At 36.0% G+C, this 15,222-nt stretch overlaps 1 protein-coding gene across 1 annotated transcript; it reads right to left on the bottom strand.

Moving 5' to 3' along the window:
- Positions 1–193: 193 nt before the first annotated feature.
- tbx19 (T-box transcription factor 19) lies at positions 194–14,670 on the bottom strand. The gene is made up of 8 exons (XM_026255719.1): positions 14,143–14,670; positions 11,523–11,787; positions 6,824–6,958; positions 6,430–6,491; positions 3,975–4,036; positions 3,677–3,868; positions 959–1,094; positions 194–877 (listed from the first exon to the last, which is right to left on the bottom strand). Exons 1-8 carry the CDS (start codon positions 14,370–14,372, stop codon positions 640–642), a joined length of 1,320 nt encoding a protein of 439 aa, XP_026111504.1. The 5' UTR covers positions 14,373–14,670; the 3' UTR covers positions 194–639.
- Positions 14,671–15,222: the final 552 nt, after the last annotated feature.

The raw sequence follows: 15,222 nt of genomic DNA, 5'->3' as shown, positions 1-15,222 counted from the left end.
TCTGAAGGATCATGTGACTCTGTAAACTGGAGGAATGATGCTGAAAATCCAGCTTTACCATCACAGGAATAAATTAGATTTTAAATTATATTACAATAGAAAACAGTTCATTTAAATAATAATAATATTCTATAATTATACAGTTTTTTTTACTGTATTTTCAAATAAATTGAGTCTTGGTTTGCATGAGAGAGTTAAAAACCTAAGATCTCAAAAAACATTAAAAAATACCAATCCCAAACTTTTGAACGTTAATGTACATTTATAATTATAGGACCGATGCTTTTATGCAAATTCTTTCTTTTTTTAATTACCATGTGTGTTCTCTGGGAATTGAACCCATGACCTCTGTGCAGCTGTTAGATGATCACTGACTTTGACGATAACATTAGCACAAAAGCTGTGCTCAGATCCATTGCAATGACTTAATATAATATACCAAAATACAATATTACGACAAGTTTACAACACACTGAAAGCACAAACAGTTGAAATTTTCCTACCATAAAAGAAGTTAGATTGAGAAAAATGGCTGATGGAGTCAATTGGGACAGGACCATTGACACGTCAGAACCACCTGTACACTTACAATCTTCAAAGAGCATGTACATTTCTTTCTTTGCAAATAAATGAGAACACTCAAAATGAGTGGGTGGAGACAGAAGGCCAGCTCACCCCGCCTACCCTACTGTGATTGGCTTGATCCACACGACCCTCCGAGCTGGTTGGTCCGTGGCCCTGCAGCAGAGAGCAGGGTGATGTTGAGGTGGAGCCTCCATCTCCGGGCTCCTCCTGGCTATGTGTGGCGCTCACAATGCCCCCCGGAGGACTGGATGATACAGTGCAACTGCTCACAGTCCACAGGCATGGATACTGACTGAAAATAACATGAGCTTATTCACTTATTGTTGGGAATATTGTCATATTACCTAAGAGTTAAAAGTCGTTTCTTTCGGACCTGCTGGCTCCAGGAGAGCTTGGAGCGGGCTGCACAGACAGCATTGCAGCAGGACCAGAAGAAGACACACCTGTCCATCCCTCGTGACCAGAGAACATCTGCACAGCACCGGGACTCAGATTCTCAGATAGAGACACTTCAAAGAAAAATGAGAAAAATCAAGTGAGATAAAGAAAAAACTGACAACCATGAAAACTTGAAGCGATACGATATGTAAACTATTTGTCGGCTTGGAGCTTGAGTATGGACCCCCATTTACTTTTATTATAGATAAATTAATGACTGGTACATTTTAAAACATTTCTCCTTTTGTTTTACACAGGAGGAAGAAAGTCATACAAGTTTGAAACATGATGGTGAGTGAACAAATATCTTGATTTAGGTTTTTAGATGAATCATTCCCTTAATACAGGGGTTCCCATTGGTTTTGTCAGCCAAACCCTTTGACCATAAAATACTAGGAAGTAACCCCAATATTTTAAGATAACATCTGAATAATTTACAGACACATTTGTACATTTATGCTTCAATGATGACTGTTAATGGTCGCATTATGGTTGCATATATATATATATATATATATATATATATATAACTTAATACAGTATTGTTCAAAATAATAGCAGTACAATGTGACTAACCAGAATAATCAAGGTTTTTCGTACATTTTTTTATTTCTACGTGGCAAACAAGTTACCAGTAGGTTCAGTAGATTCTCAGAAAACAAATGAGACCCAGCATTCATGATATGCACGCTCTTAAGGCTGTGCAATTGGGCAATTAGTTGAATTAGTTGAAAGGGGTGTGTTCAAAAAAATAGCAGTGTGGCATTCAATCACTGAAGTCATCAATTTTGTGAAGAAACAGGTGTGAATCAGGTGGCCCCTATTTAAGGATGAAGCCAACACTTGTTGAACATGCATTTGAAAGCTGAGGAAAATGGGTCGTTCAAGACATTGTTCAGAAGAACAGCGTACTTTGATTAAAAAGTTGATTAGAGAGGGGAAAACCTATAAAGAGGTGCAAAAAATGATAGGCTGTTCAGCTAAAATGATCTCCAATGCCTTAAAATGGAGAGCAAAACCAGAGAGACGTGGAAGAAAACGGAAGACAACCATCAAAATGGATAGAAGAATAACCAGAATGGCAAAGGCTCAGCCAATGATCACCTCCAGGATGATCAAAGACAGTCTGGAGTTACCTGTAAGTACTGTGACAGTTAGAAGACGTCTGTGTGAAGCTAATCTATTTTCAAGAATCCCCCGCAAAGTCCCTCTGTTAAAAAAAAGGTGTGTGCAGAAGAGGTTACAATTTGCCAAAGAACACATCAACTGGCCTAAAGAGAAATGGAGGAACATTTTGTGGACTGATGAGAGTAAAATTGTTCTTTTTGGGTCCAAGGGCCACAGGCAGTTTGTGAGACGACCTCCAAACTCTGAATTCAAGCCACAGTACACAGTGAAGACAGTGAAGCATGGAGGTGCAAGCATCATGATATGGGCATGTTTCTCCTACTATGGTGTTGGGCCTATTTATCGCATACCAGGGATCATGGATCAGTTTGCATATGTTAAAATACTTGAAGAGGTCATGTTGCCCTATGCTGAAGAGGACATGCCCTTGAAATGGTTGTTTCAACAAGACAATGACCCAAAACACACTAGTAAACGGGCAAAGTCTTGGTTCCAAACCAACAAAATTAATGTTATGGAGTGGCCAGCCCAATCTCCAGACCTTAATCCAATTGAGAACTTGTGGGGTGATATCAAAAATGCTGTTTCTGAAGCAAAACCAAGAAATGTGAATGAATTGTGGAATGTTGTTAAAGAATCATGGAGTGGAATAACAGCTGAGAGGTGCCACAAGTTGGTTGACTCCATGCCACACAGATGTCAAGCAGTTTTAAAAAACTGTGGTCATACAACTAAATATTAGTTTAGTGATTCACAGGATTGCTAAATCCCAGAAAAAAAAAATGTTTGTACAAAATAGTTTTGAGTTTGTACAGTCAAAGGTAGACACTGCTATTTTTTTGAACACACCCCTTTCAACTAATTGCCCAATTGCACAGCCTTAAGAGCGTGCATATCATGAATGCTGGGTCTTGTTTGTTTTCTGACAATCTACTGAACCTACTGGTAACTTGTTTGCCACGTAGCAATAAAAAAATATACGAAAAACCTTGATTATTCTGGTTAGTCACATTGTACTGCTATTATTTTGAACAATACTGTAATTGTTTATTTAATTTTACATTTAAATGTTACGTTTCTTTATTTTTAAAATGTGTATAGGTAGTATTTATAACGTTTTAGCTTTCAGTTTTCGATTTTTAGTTATTTTGATTCTAATATTGATTGTTTCTGTTGTCCTCATTTGTAAGTCACTTTGGATAAAAGCATCTGATAAATGAATAAAAATTACAAAATAATATATATAATACTGGTGAGATGCAGTACACTTTTATCCACAAATTTTTAAATATTATGAAAATGTGAATATAAAGATAATCTAGAACTGTGTTCACTAATGCATTAAACTCACAGCACATACAGAAATAGAATTTGTGAGAAGCCGTTTTATTTAGTTTTATTAATTATTAGCTTTTCATCAGCATACAATCCCCCTGCATTTCCTTCATAAACCCCCATGTGGGAAACCCTGTCTTTCTAAAAAAAACCATGTCTGTCTATAATTACAGACCTAATTAAACTGCACCTGAGTTATGGCCGTGGTGGTGATGATGATGGCGGGGCAGGTAGGGTGATGGGTAGGGGGCTGCTCGGTGCCCATGCAGGCCTGGGTAGTGTTTGTACCCATGATGGGGAGTAAGCGGTAAACCTCCTGGGTACGGAAAGTTACCACCACTGGCAGAACACAGGGTGTCGGGATTTGATATGAACCATCCGCCTGCAGCCAACAAAAACACACAAATATGATTCACATAACAAAATGCTGTAAATATTTCTTAAATCCTTCTATAAATAAGACAAAAACAGGAAAATGAATGACTAACAGTGTGGGATGCCCATATGCTGGTTTTCAGCTGGCAGTTCGAGATGATTCTTAGGATGACTCCTATGGAGAGAGAAAGCTTCATGCATGAGACAAACCTCACATATAGGACTAATATATCAGAATGATTAATAATACACATAAATGAACCACATACACTATTGTTCAAGTTTGGGTTGGTAAGATTTTTTTCTTTTATGCTCATGTAACAAATGCATTCCTGTGATTTCAAAGCTGGATTTTCAGCATCATTACTCCAGGCTTCAGTCACATGATCCTTCAGAAATCATTTGAACATGCTGATTTGCTGCTCAGGAAACACTTATTGTTGTCTGATGAAAATTGGGGTGTTGCTTATTTTCGTGAAAACTGATACATTTTTCTTTTACAGAAATCTTTGATGATGAATAACTAGAAACTGATTTTTTTGTAACAATTTAAATACCTTTACTTTCACTATATATTTTTAAAGCATGTGTTAATTTGTATGCATTAACACAAGTATTAAAAATACTGAACGGTATAATGTATGCAAGAGTACTTGCATTATCATAATTTTGTTCACTGTTTATTTTCTTTTTAGGCACATCATGTGACACCTGTCAGGTTTTTACTGGATGTCCATCTCACAGAATCTCTCTTATACTTTTACTATTATCATGACAAATCACTTTCAATTTCATCACAAACATTTTCTAATAATTTGATTAAATTTAGTATTCATATTTCACTGGTGTATGGACTGTGCTGTGTAATGCATATATATATATTAGGGCTGTCAAATGATTAAAATTTTTAATCAAATTAATCAGAATTTTCAGTGGATTAATCATGATTAATCACTATTTGCAAATACACCTGAATCCTAACCATTTTTTTTTCTGAAATGCGTACCAAAGGATAAATAACAGGACACAGATACATAATTTTCATGTATTGATTCATCAATATGTGGTTCTTTTTTTTCTGAATTTCAAAAGTTTAACATTTACTTAATCAAATTTAGCTGACCACTATATCAAACCATGCCATTTAACTACAGATAGTGTAAGAGTTTTAGGTGAACCAGTGGTTAATTATAGCCACATATCTATGAAATTATGCATAGAGAAACTCTAAAGAATGAACTCAGAAACACAAACATGCGCCCTCTGCACTCTGGGCACTCTTGTTTTTAGGAGGTGTTCATTTGCTCTGCCAAAATTCTTTAGGATCGATATTTTCACGTTCTGAAGGCTTCAAGTGCCAGTAAAACCAAGTAAAAATGCGAATGCTTTTTCAAACAGCTGTAATTTTCGCTGCATTGCATGTATGCGTTCTGCGCATGGCATGCACAGTGTGAAACACAGGACGCTATACCAGGAAGAAGCTCCAGCGTATCAACTACCAAAGTCGTCTCTGTTTATCGAGCTTGGCATGAATGTATTTGAGAGTAAATGGGGTAAAACCTTAAGCTTCTTCGGTGTTTTCGTCGCGTCGCTCGCCGCAGTTTGTTACTATCTTGAGAATTCAGAGATCAACGAGACTTTCCTGACCTAAATAATTTGTCACACTGCATGCGTGAAATGCGTTAAAAAATTTGACGTAATTAACGACAAACAACTAATTAACGCCGTTACCGCGCTATTTTTGACAGCCCTAATATATATATATATATATATATATATATATATATAAAATCAAGTTCTATATCAAAATAGCATTTGTAGTACTCCCTTTAATTCTGTTAATAAAAAAAAAAGTCTGAAATCTTTTTCAATTGTCATGAATATGATGTAACAAAGCAAAATACAGTCCTAAAATATGCATTAATTATAAATGCATATTATACCATTTGCTTTTATTAATTTGCTGCTTATTAATAACGGTTTGTAAGGTAGTTGTTAAATTTAGTTATTTGGTTGGATTAAGGGATGTAAAATATGGTCATGCAGAATTAGGTATTAATATGTGCTTTATAAGTATTAATAAACAACCAATATGCTAGTAATATGCATGATGTTAAGCAAGTTAACAGTGAGAAATGGTGAGAAACACGTTCATGAGATTCACCTTTAATAGTTTACATTTTCTCTGTACAGTCTCTTGAGTAGTGTTGTACCTCTGGCTCTGATGAAGTTATGACTACATTTACTGGAGAACAGTAATTTAACACCAACATTATTGTGTGATATCTCACACATTCTTCACTGTAGCTGCTCGAAATCTCTCACTCTCACTTCACACTGCCTCTCCAACAAGCTCCTTTACTCACACACTCACTCGATTCAAAGCATAAACGTTTAATAATTGGTTGCTAATCATGGCTGATTTCGCACAGTCATGCTAGCTTGACTAGCGCTAATGCCCGCTATGATATTATTATGAGTTGAAGTACACATTGTTAACTCGGTGAGAAAACTTATCTTCTGACACTGACGGTGTTTGTTGTTTAATGTCATTTAAACGAATCATACCTTTCCTTTGCATCAAGGAAAGCTTTGGCAAATGGATTGTGCTTTATCTTCAGTGCAGTTATCTGTGAAAGGAGAAAGCATAGAGGATTGTGATTGTAAAATATCTCACAGTCATTATATTTTGGATTTAACAAAACATGACAACTTTATTTTAAGGGTACAGTTCACCCAGAAAGATGTGGGTGTATACTGTAGTGTACAAGTTATAGTAGGAGCTTGATTATTCACTTTCATTGCATGGGAAAGACTTTTCAAGGGCTATAGTAGTCAGAAATGTGACCTGTTTTTTGGAATGACTAAATCACAGAATTTTTAAATTAAAAGAATTCTAATTTTTAGGTGAATGATCTCGTTAGACATGTTGAACCAAAATATTTTGTGAAGATGCTCTTACCTCTTCATTCTGGTAGGCTGTTACAGCGATGAACTGAGTGTCTGTGAAAGAGATGTTGGTCACCATCCTGTGGCTGCCTCCTACACGAACAATATGAATCTGAGGCTCGTACTTATGGAGAGAATTCAGCATGATCTGGAGCAGGTAAACAGAAGAGAAGAGAAGAGAAGAGAAGAGAAGAGAAGAGAAGAGAAGAGAAGAGAAGAGAAGAGAAGAGAAGAGAAGAGAAGAGAAGAATAAGAAGATTATTACAGAAGATTGTAAGATCTATTAATACACCAAATCGAGGTTCGTACTGTACTATTATACGTTTTAAAATTAATTTTATGAATTTTAAATGAGGTATCAAACAGGATGCAAAATGGCAAAGGTTTTGAATGTAAAGAAGAATTATCAACACATCCTTAGCATTTTATACAACTGTTGTAAATGGGTATAATACATTTAATTTTTCAGCTATGAGTTACCCATAAATCCACAAACAATACATATCAAATATTTTACACATAATATGTCCATTTAATATGTTTTAAAGTGTAATGTATTCCTTTGATGGTAAATCTGAATTTACTCCAGTCTTCAGTGTCACATGATCCTTCAGAAATCATTTGAATATGCCGATATGCTGCTCAAGAAATGTTTTTGTTAGATTAAAAGTTTTCATGTCGAATTAGTAGTTAAATTACATCAAATTTATTCATTTAGCAGACGCTTTTATCCACAGTGACTTACAAATGAGGACAGTGGAAGCAATTAAAAACAACAATGATATATAGATCATGCATCCATACATATACATACACACACACACACACATAATTGCATAATAAATTAAAATAAAATAATATACAAAAAGATTAGAAGGGTAGTTCGATTTTTTTTTTTTTAAGAATTAGAATATTGTGTGGTAAAGTTAGGGAGTCAAATAAAGATAGAAGAGATGGGTTTTAAGCTGATTCTTGAAGATGGCTAAGGACTCAGCTGCTCAGATTGAGTTGGGGAGGTAAAAAGAGGGAAATTTTTATTTAAAAGTCCATAAAGTGACTTTGTGCTTCTTTGGGATGGCACAATCAAGCGACGTTCACTTGCGGAATGCAGCTTCTAGAGGGCACATAAGTCTGAAGTAATGAATTTAGGTAAATGGGTGCAGAGCCAGTGGTAGTTTTGTAAGCAAACATCAATGGCTTGATTTTTATGCAAACAGCTATTGGAAGCCAGTGCAAATTGATAAACAAAGGTGTGATGTGTATTCTTTTTGGCTCACTAAAAATTAATCTTGCTACCACGTTCTTGATTAATTGTAAAGGTTTGATAGAACTGGCTGGAAGACCTGCCTAGAGAACATTGCAATAGTCCAGCCTGGACAGAACAAAAGCTTGAACAAGGAGTTGTGTAGCATGTTCTGAAAGAAAGGGTCTGATCTTCTTGATGTTGAATAAAGCAAATCAAATCAGCTGATCATCAATCATAACTCCAAGGCTTCTGGGTGTTTTTGAAGGAGTTGTGGTTGATGTGCCTAACTGGATGGTGAAATTGTGATAAAACTATTGGTTTGCTGGAACCACAAGCAGTTCTGTCTCGGCAAGGTTGAGTTGAAGGTGATGGTCCATCATCCAGCAAGAAATGTCTGTTAGACAAGCTGAGATGCGAGTAACTACCGTCGGATCATCAGGATGGAATAAAAGGTAGAGTTGAGTAACATCAGCATAGCAGTGATATGACAAGCCATGGTTTTGAATGACAGAACCTAGTGATGCCATGTAGACAGAGAAGAGAAGTGGTCCAAGAACTGAGCCCTGAGGCACCCCAGTAGTTAGATGTTGTGACTTGGACACCTAACCTCTCCAAGATACTTTGAAGGACTTATCTGATAGGTAAGACTCAAACCACTGAAGTGTGGTTCCTGAGATGCCCTTTGCCAGTATGGGTTGATAGGAGGATCTGGTGGTTAACAATGTCAAAAGCATCGGACAGTTCAAGCAGGATAAGTACTGAAGATTTGGATTCCTCTCTTGCCAGTCTTAGGGCTTCAACAACTGAGAGCAAGGCCGTCTCAGTTGAATGTCCACTTATGAAGCCAGATTGGTTGCAGTCAAGGAGGTTGTTCTGTGTCAGAAATGCAAAGACTTGGTTGAACACAGCTTGTTCAAGTGTTTTAGCAAAAAGGTTGGGTTTCTTAAGTGGTGGAATGAATAATAAATAATTGTAATGATTCTAATAATAATGTCAACATATTTGTATAAAGTTACCTGACATGGTGGCTATTTTGCAGTGCTGTATGGCAAAAATTGTTTTGATGGATGTGCTAATTATTTTGACAGTACCAAACTTGGATAGTTCAACCAAAAATGAAAATCCTGTCATCATTTAATCACCCTCAAGTTGTTCCAAACCTGTATGACTGACTTTCTTCTGCTGAACATAAAAGAAGATAATTTTAAAGAATGTTGGTAACTAAATGGCTGATCGTAGCCAGTGACTTCCATAGTATTTTTTCCAAACAATGGAAGTCAATAGCTATCATCAACTGTTTGGTTACCAACATTCCTTAAAGTTGTCATATGACGTTGCTAAAAAACAAAACATTATTTAGTGTATTTGGTGTAATGCAATGTGTTGATGCGGTTTAATGTTTAAAAAAATACCACATTATTTTCCACAACACTGTACATTATTGTTGCTCCTCTATGCCCCGCGTTTCTGAAACGCATAGATTTTTACAAAGCTCATCGGTCTGAAAAGCGAGGTGTGCTCTGATTTGCCAGCTATCCAGTGGATTGTGATTAGCTGAATACCTCAAGTGTGTGACAGAAATGTTATGCCCCTTACCATACTGTGATGCCGTGTCCCAGCACAACGAGACAAACCAATAAAACCAATTACAAACAAGGCATTTTTTGCATTCCGTGGGGACATAATTATTGATTATAATGACTCTTTTTACGCGTTGTGTATATATAAACAGCCTTTGTTCACAGCTGGCACTGTAGGCTACTCTCCCAGGAAACAGTCCTCTGTAAAATGTGCTGCACACACCCTGAATATTTGGGTTGAACTGTTCTGGAACAGTGTTGTAAATACAACTTAACCACTGATTTCTAGTTGTGTCCTCTTTTGGAAATCCAAACAAAGTAGTTTCGCTTTCACAATGAGACACACAGGGTCTCCACGACATGACGGTGGCAGCAAGAATCATAGTTACGCCTTCTTTCTTTGTGTGAACATTTGGGCGGTGTTATGCAAATCTTCCCACACCGTGACGGAGTTATGAGGGCGTGTTTAAACGAGGCGCTTTTAGGAGGGTATGAACGAGTCTTAACTTATTATTTAATATCTCTTTGGGTTTGGTCTTTAGTCTTTGCAATTTTAGGGATCTTATCTATTCACGACCAGCTTGTAACACTCCAGATAGAAAGGAAAACTTGAAACGGCATCATATGACCCCTTTAAAATAAATAAAATCATGTTCAACAGCTGAAAGAACCTCATTTAGTTTTTGAGCTACTTGACAGGGGAGTAAATGATTACATGATTTTAATTTTTGGATTAACTATCCTACTAAGAATAATAAGTCTAATCAGATATATTTTGTCAATACATACTTATTTATGCCATAAAAAGTTGGATTAGAACTGTCATAGCATTCCAAGTCATCAGCTGAAAATTCGGACAATAACACTGTGTATTGATAGGTCTTTACATTTAGATACTGCTAGAAAAATTCTTCGGATTACTGCAGTGACCACATCAAGCGTGGATAAATCTATGGACTGAATTCTGAGAAAGAGACGGATGGAACAAGAGAGAAAAGCATCATTTTTTTTTTTTTTACTCTAATTGGTAGATTACAATGACTGATGAGGGGCAGGTACTCATCTGCATGGCTACAGGGGACATAAAGGGCTTTGTGTGCTTTTCTGTCCCCGCTGCCTTTTTTAATATGTTGCCTTTTTGAACATCTAAGGACTGATGGCTAAATTAATTTTGCATAGAAAAAACAGAGGTAATTACCATAATGTACAACTAACCACAGCAATTATTTCATTTAGAGCTGGTTCTCTCTCATCGTCCTCTTCGCTGCCAGCTCTGCGTTTAAAAACCCCGGTAAATAGGGAACAGACAGGAATAGAGGAGAAGAGGATGGGTGGCGGGGAGGGCGCAGGGGAGGGGTCATGTAAATACCAATAATAATTTGGTGGCGGAGTCATACTCGAATGGAGCGGGCTGGAGCACCTCGCAGCGGCCCCGCTGAAAGCCAGGATGGCTAGCTGAAGTAGACCACTCTCTGTCTGAACGGCAGGAAGTGCATTAAACGAGAAAAGTGGCAATTAAGAGCTGTTTATTCCTGTTTACATGCAGTCCCTGCTGAACAAAGGGGCTCCATAGGTGAAGTGGATGCAGAGGAGCGCACTAATTGTATAAATGCACACTTGAAATTTCCCTGTGGCAGCGCACAGGGTGATTAAAGGCAGGCCAAGACTCCTAAAAGCTACAGAAGCCTGTATGGACACACAAGAGCCCAGAGAGGCTACTCAAGATTACGGAACGGGTCACATACGGCATTACACACCTGTACAACATGAGTGTTACATGTGAATAATGTGCAGGGGGACTTTTACTGGGAATGATTTAGTTGAGAAATCGGCCGAAGAAAGAGCAGTGGGAACTTTGTGTCTGGTATGTGTCAGCATGTCAGCACCTGACCGCCTCCGTTGAGTTTGTTGGTTAGTTTAACTTTGTTGAAGGACACCGGGGCCTTCATCCAGTGGGCACCGAAGTTGGGAGAGTCGGGGTGGATGTAGACGCAGCTGTGACTATGAGGCTCAGGTTTGCCCGCAGGAACCCACTCGCCGTTCACGTACTTCCAGCGGTGACCGTCTGCAGGGCTGAAGTCCAGCAGGAACGAATACATGGCGTTGGGATCCAGACCCGTCACGCTGACTTTCAGAACTGGAAACATCCTCCTACAAAGGACAGAAGAAAGCTTGCTAGATCTAAAACAAATAAATAAATAAATATAGCTTTTTCAAAGCAGTAAATAAGAGTTATTTTACAAGGAAATACTATTTCAGTCTTTCCCATTTTAAAATTTCCCCGTTTAAATCAACGTAGTTTCTTGGTAATTATTTCTGAAACATACTAGGAATTTCTGAGTGAAAAGTGTTTCTAAACCAGTTAAAATACAGATTTTTTAGTTTTTTTAGTTGATGGTGCACTGCACAAAAGATTATTTCACTCTTAAAAAAGCACCTCTAATAGGGGTTTTCAAAGCAATGTCTAAGAAGAACCATTTTGAACCTGAACGGTTCTTAAAAGAACCTTTTCTTTCTTCTTAGTGTAAACAACATTTTAATAATCTAAATAATAATTATTTAGATTAATAATAAAAAAAAAATTTTCACTTAAAATAACCTTTCGTGGAATAAAAAGGTTCTGTGGATGTTACAGGTTCTCCACAGAACCATCAATGTCAATAAAAGACAATTATATTTAAGTGTTCTTCAGGTAAAGATTAAAAATGGTGCACTGAAAGGTTCTTTAGGGAACCCAAAATGGTTCTTCTATGCCATTGCTGCTACAAAACAAAAAACAAGATATTTGTGTTATATTGATTTCAAAGTATCTTTTTTTTATAAGTGTAGGAACAAACTTTTGAAACATCTTGTGCATTATTTAATTTAATTTCCTCTTTTGTCCATACAATGAAATTCAAAGGTTTCCAGTTTTGTTTTGGCCACAACTGACATGGACCAATACACACCTTCTTTTGTTTCCATATAAAGAAATCAAAGAGTTTATATTTTGGGATTTTACATTTCTACATCTTTTTAAGACACAATATCTTATGTATCCAAAAACTGTTACCCACTCACATTAATGATTAAAAAGTTATCCCCAACAATGATTCACACTGCCTGCCAAAACTCTACAAGCATGAACTTCATGAGAGGTTGGACGCTAGTCATTTTCCACTTTTTTTTCCCCCATGATTATTTTTTATGGATGAGAACACGTTTAAGAGGGGCTGCAAATGGAAGGACACCCACCTGCAGAGCTGACCTGTAACTACTGAATGAGTTGGTCAAGTCACCCTTCAGCTCGATAACACCACAACAAGCCTTTTCAATTAAATTAATCTGCCTGTTCCAAAAACCATAACACCACCAAGTGCCAATACCAGCAACACAAAATGATCAACCTGCCTGGGGATGACCAGGCATTTTAATAGAAAAACAGATAGATAACTGGACCACAGGGACATAGTTTGATTTTATTAATGAGAACACTTCTAAAAAAAAAACAAAAAAAAAAAAACACTAAAATTACAACTGATAAATTAATAAACATTTTAATATTGATTAAGACTAACACAATTGTTTTCAACGTTAAGATTCAAACTCAAATCACATCGACATTTTTCTGTTCTCTTAAGAAACAATATTACAGTCCATTTTAAGTTTACACTGGAAAGTTTTAAGATACCCAAGTAATATTTAAAAATGCTTGAATGTCATTGCATTGGCATCTGCAACCCCCTTTTTTTCCATGACAAACTTTTCTGAGACATTTTTGAAAAATTTAATTGAAGTTTTTGGTATAGTATAAATATTGTTTAATCATTTAAAAACCTAATAGGCTATCTTTTGTGGAAAAGATTTGCTTTAAAATAAATGTCACTTTATTTTATATTTTGTTACATAATGTAAACACATCATAAATAATAATAGCCTACTAATTGCAGTGTCCAAATATTTCTTTGGGGTCACTTTATGTAAGTGTTAAAATATATATATATATATATATATATATATATATATATATATATATATATATATATATATATATATATATATATATATATATATATATATAACTTCTAAAAACTTGTATAAATTTGATAAACAACTGACAAATTAATAAACATTTTCATAAGGATCAAAACTAACGCAATTGTTTTTAAAGTTTAGATTCAAACTATCACACTGACGCGAATGACATATATATATATATATATATATATATATATATATATATATATATATATATTTTTTTTTTTTACTAATCTTTATACTAATTAGGCTATATAAAAAAATAAATAAAACCTAATAATGTAACAACACGAATTAAATACTATATAATTATCACCACAAGTTCTTTAATGTATAAACAATAAGAACTTGTAATTTACTTGAATGTAAGAAATTGAATATCATTTGTGAAAAATAAACCGTAGGTTTATGCAAAACAAATGTTATTAACAAACACCACTGCTTCCACAAGACTTTTACAGCTTTGGCATCAGGTTCATGGAGGCTCACCTGCCGTTCTTGGTCACAATCATCTCATTGGTCACTTCTTTGAATTTCCTCCAGAGTTCGGAATCTTCCAGGGTGACTTTGAGCTGTTTCTCAGTGGGGTCTCCCTTCTCTCGGCCGGCCTGTAACTCGCTCTCCACGACGCTCAGCAGTCTGGTGATGCAGCAGTCGTTGGTGCCCCGAGCACCGGTCACCGCTCCGCCGCCGCTCCTCAGCTCTTCCTCTACCTTCATGAGTGACGGGCAAATGTCACACGCGCTTGACAAGTACAACAGAACTTTAACTTTAGGTTTCTGGAATTTATGAGAAGATTTAGACGTAACGTTGTGCCTAACACAACTTTAGGACGGCTTCAATCATAAAAGAAAAACGACTCTCTTCAGTAGGAGGTGTGTGTGTGTTTGATCTGATCCTTCAGCTCTCTGCGACCACCTGTTCTTATGACCGGAGGATACACGTGCAGTCACGTGGGCTTCTCCAATTAAGTGATTCTTTCACAACACATTGTTTTCATTTAAAATCACACTTTAATATTCTACATTAACGTTTATTTTCAGTATTCACATTTATATTTTTATCAATATTATGCTGTTTAAATAACAGGAAAAACCTTTGCAGAAAGTTCAAAAGGAAACTTACGGGCATAACGCTTCAGAGAGAAAAATAAACGTATGATAAACGCTACCTTAACTCAAGTAAACGAATGAAAAACATGATGGACAGTCAAGCTCCGGATTTATTTTATGTTTATATAGGCTATACTGCAAATATATAAAATGACTTCTGATGTTCTTCTTTTTCAGAACCATGGACAGCTCGTCATTTTAATTATATTATATTTTTGTGTGTGCGCAAAATGTAGGCCTATTAAAATGTGAACTGTATTAACGGCGTTATGTAGTTATTTAAAAATACATATCACTTTAAAAAATTACTTCGCAATACCTGAGTAAAGCTCCATTAGTATGTTTCCAATTTCTTAAAAAAAAAGTCATTTAGATTTATTTTTTTTACTCACTTTTATTTACGGGATAAAACTATAAAGAAAGAAAAAAATATTTAAAAGATCTTGAATGATTGTCA

The sequence above is a fragment of the Carassius auratus genome, chromosome 6 (genome assembly GCF_003368295.1).
Source record: "Carassius auratus strain Wakin chromosome 6, ASM336829v1, whole genome shotgun sequence".
Classification (NCBI taxonomy): Eukaryota; Metazoa; Chordata; class Actinopteri; order Cypriniformes; family Cyprinidae; genus Carassius; species Carassius auratus.
The sequence above is the reverse complement of the archived record's forward strand: the minus strand, read 5'-3'. Positions and strand labels throughout refer to the sequence as shown.

What these genes read in the sequence shown, in the direction of transcription:
- tbx19 (XM_026255719.1), bottom strand. Translation starts at nt 14,372, where the DNA reads ATGAAGGTAGAGGAAGAGCTGAGGAGCGGCGGCGGAGCGGTGACCGGT. An exon ending in ATTGTGACCAAGAACGGCAG is followed by an intron (nt 11,788 to 14,142) that starts GTGAGCCTCCAT and finishes TGTCCTTTGTAG; the next exon opens with GAGGATGTTTCCAGTTCTGA. An exon ending in TTCCTTGATGCAAAGGAAAG is followed by an intron (nt 4,037 to 6,429) that starts GTATGATTCGTT and finishes CTCTCTCCATAG; the next exon opens with GAGTCATCCTAAGAATCATC.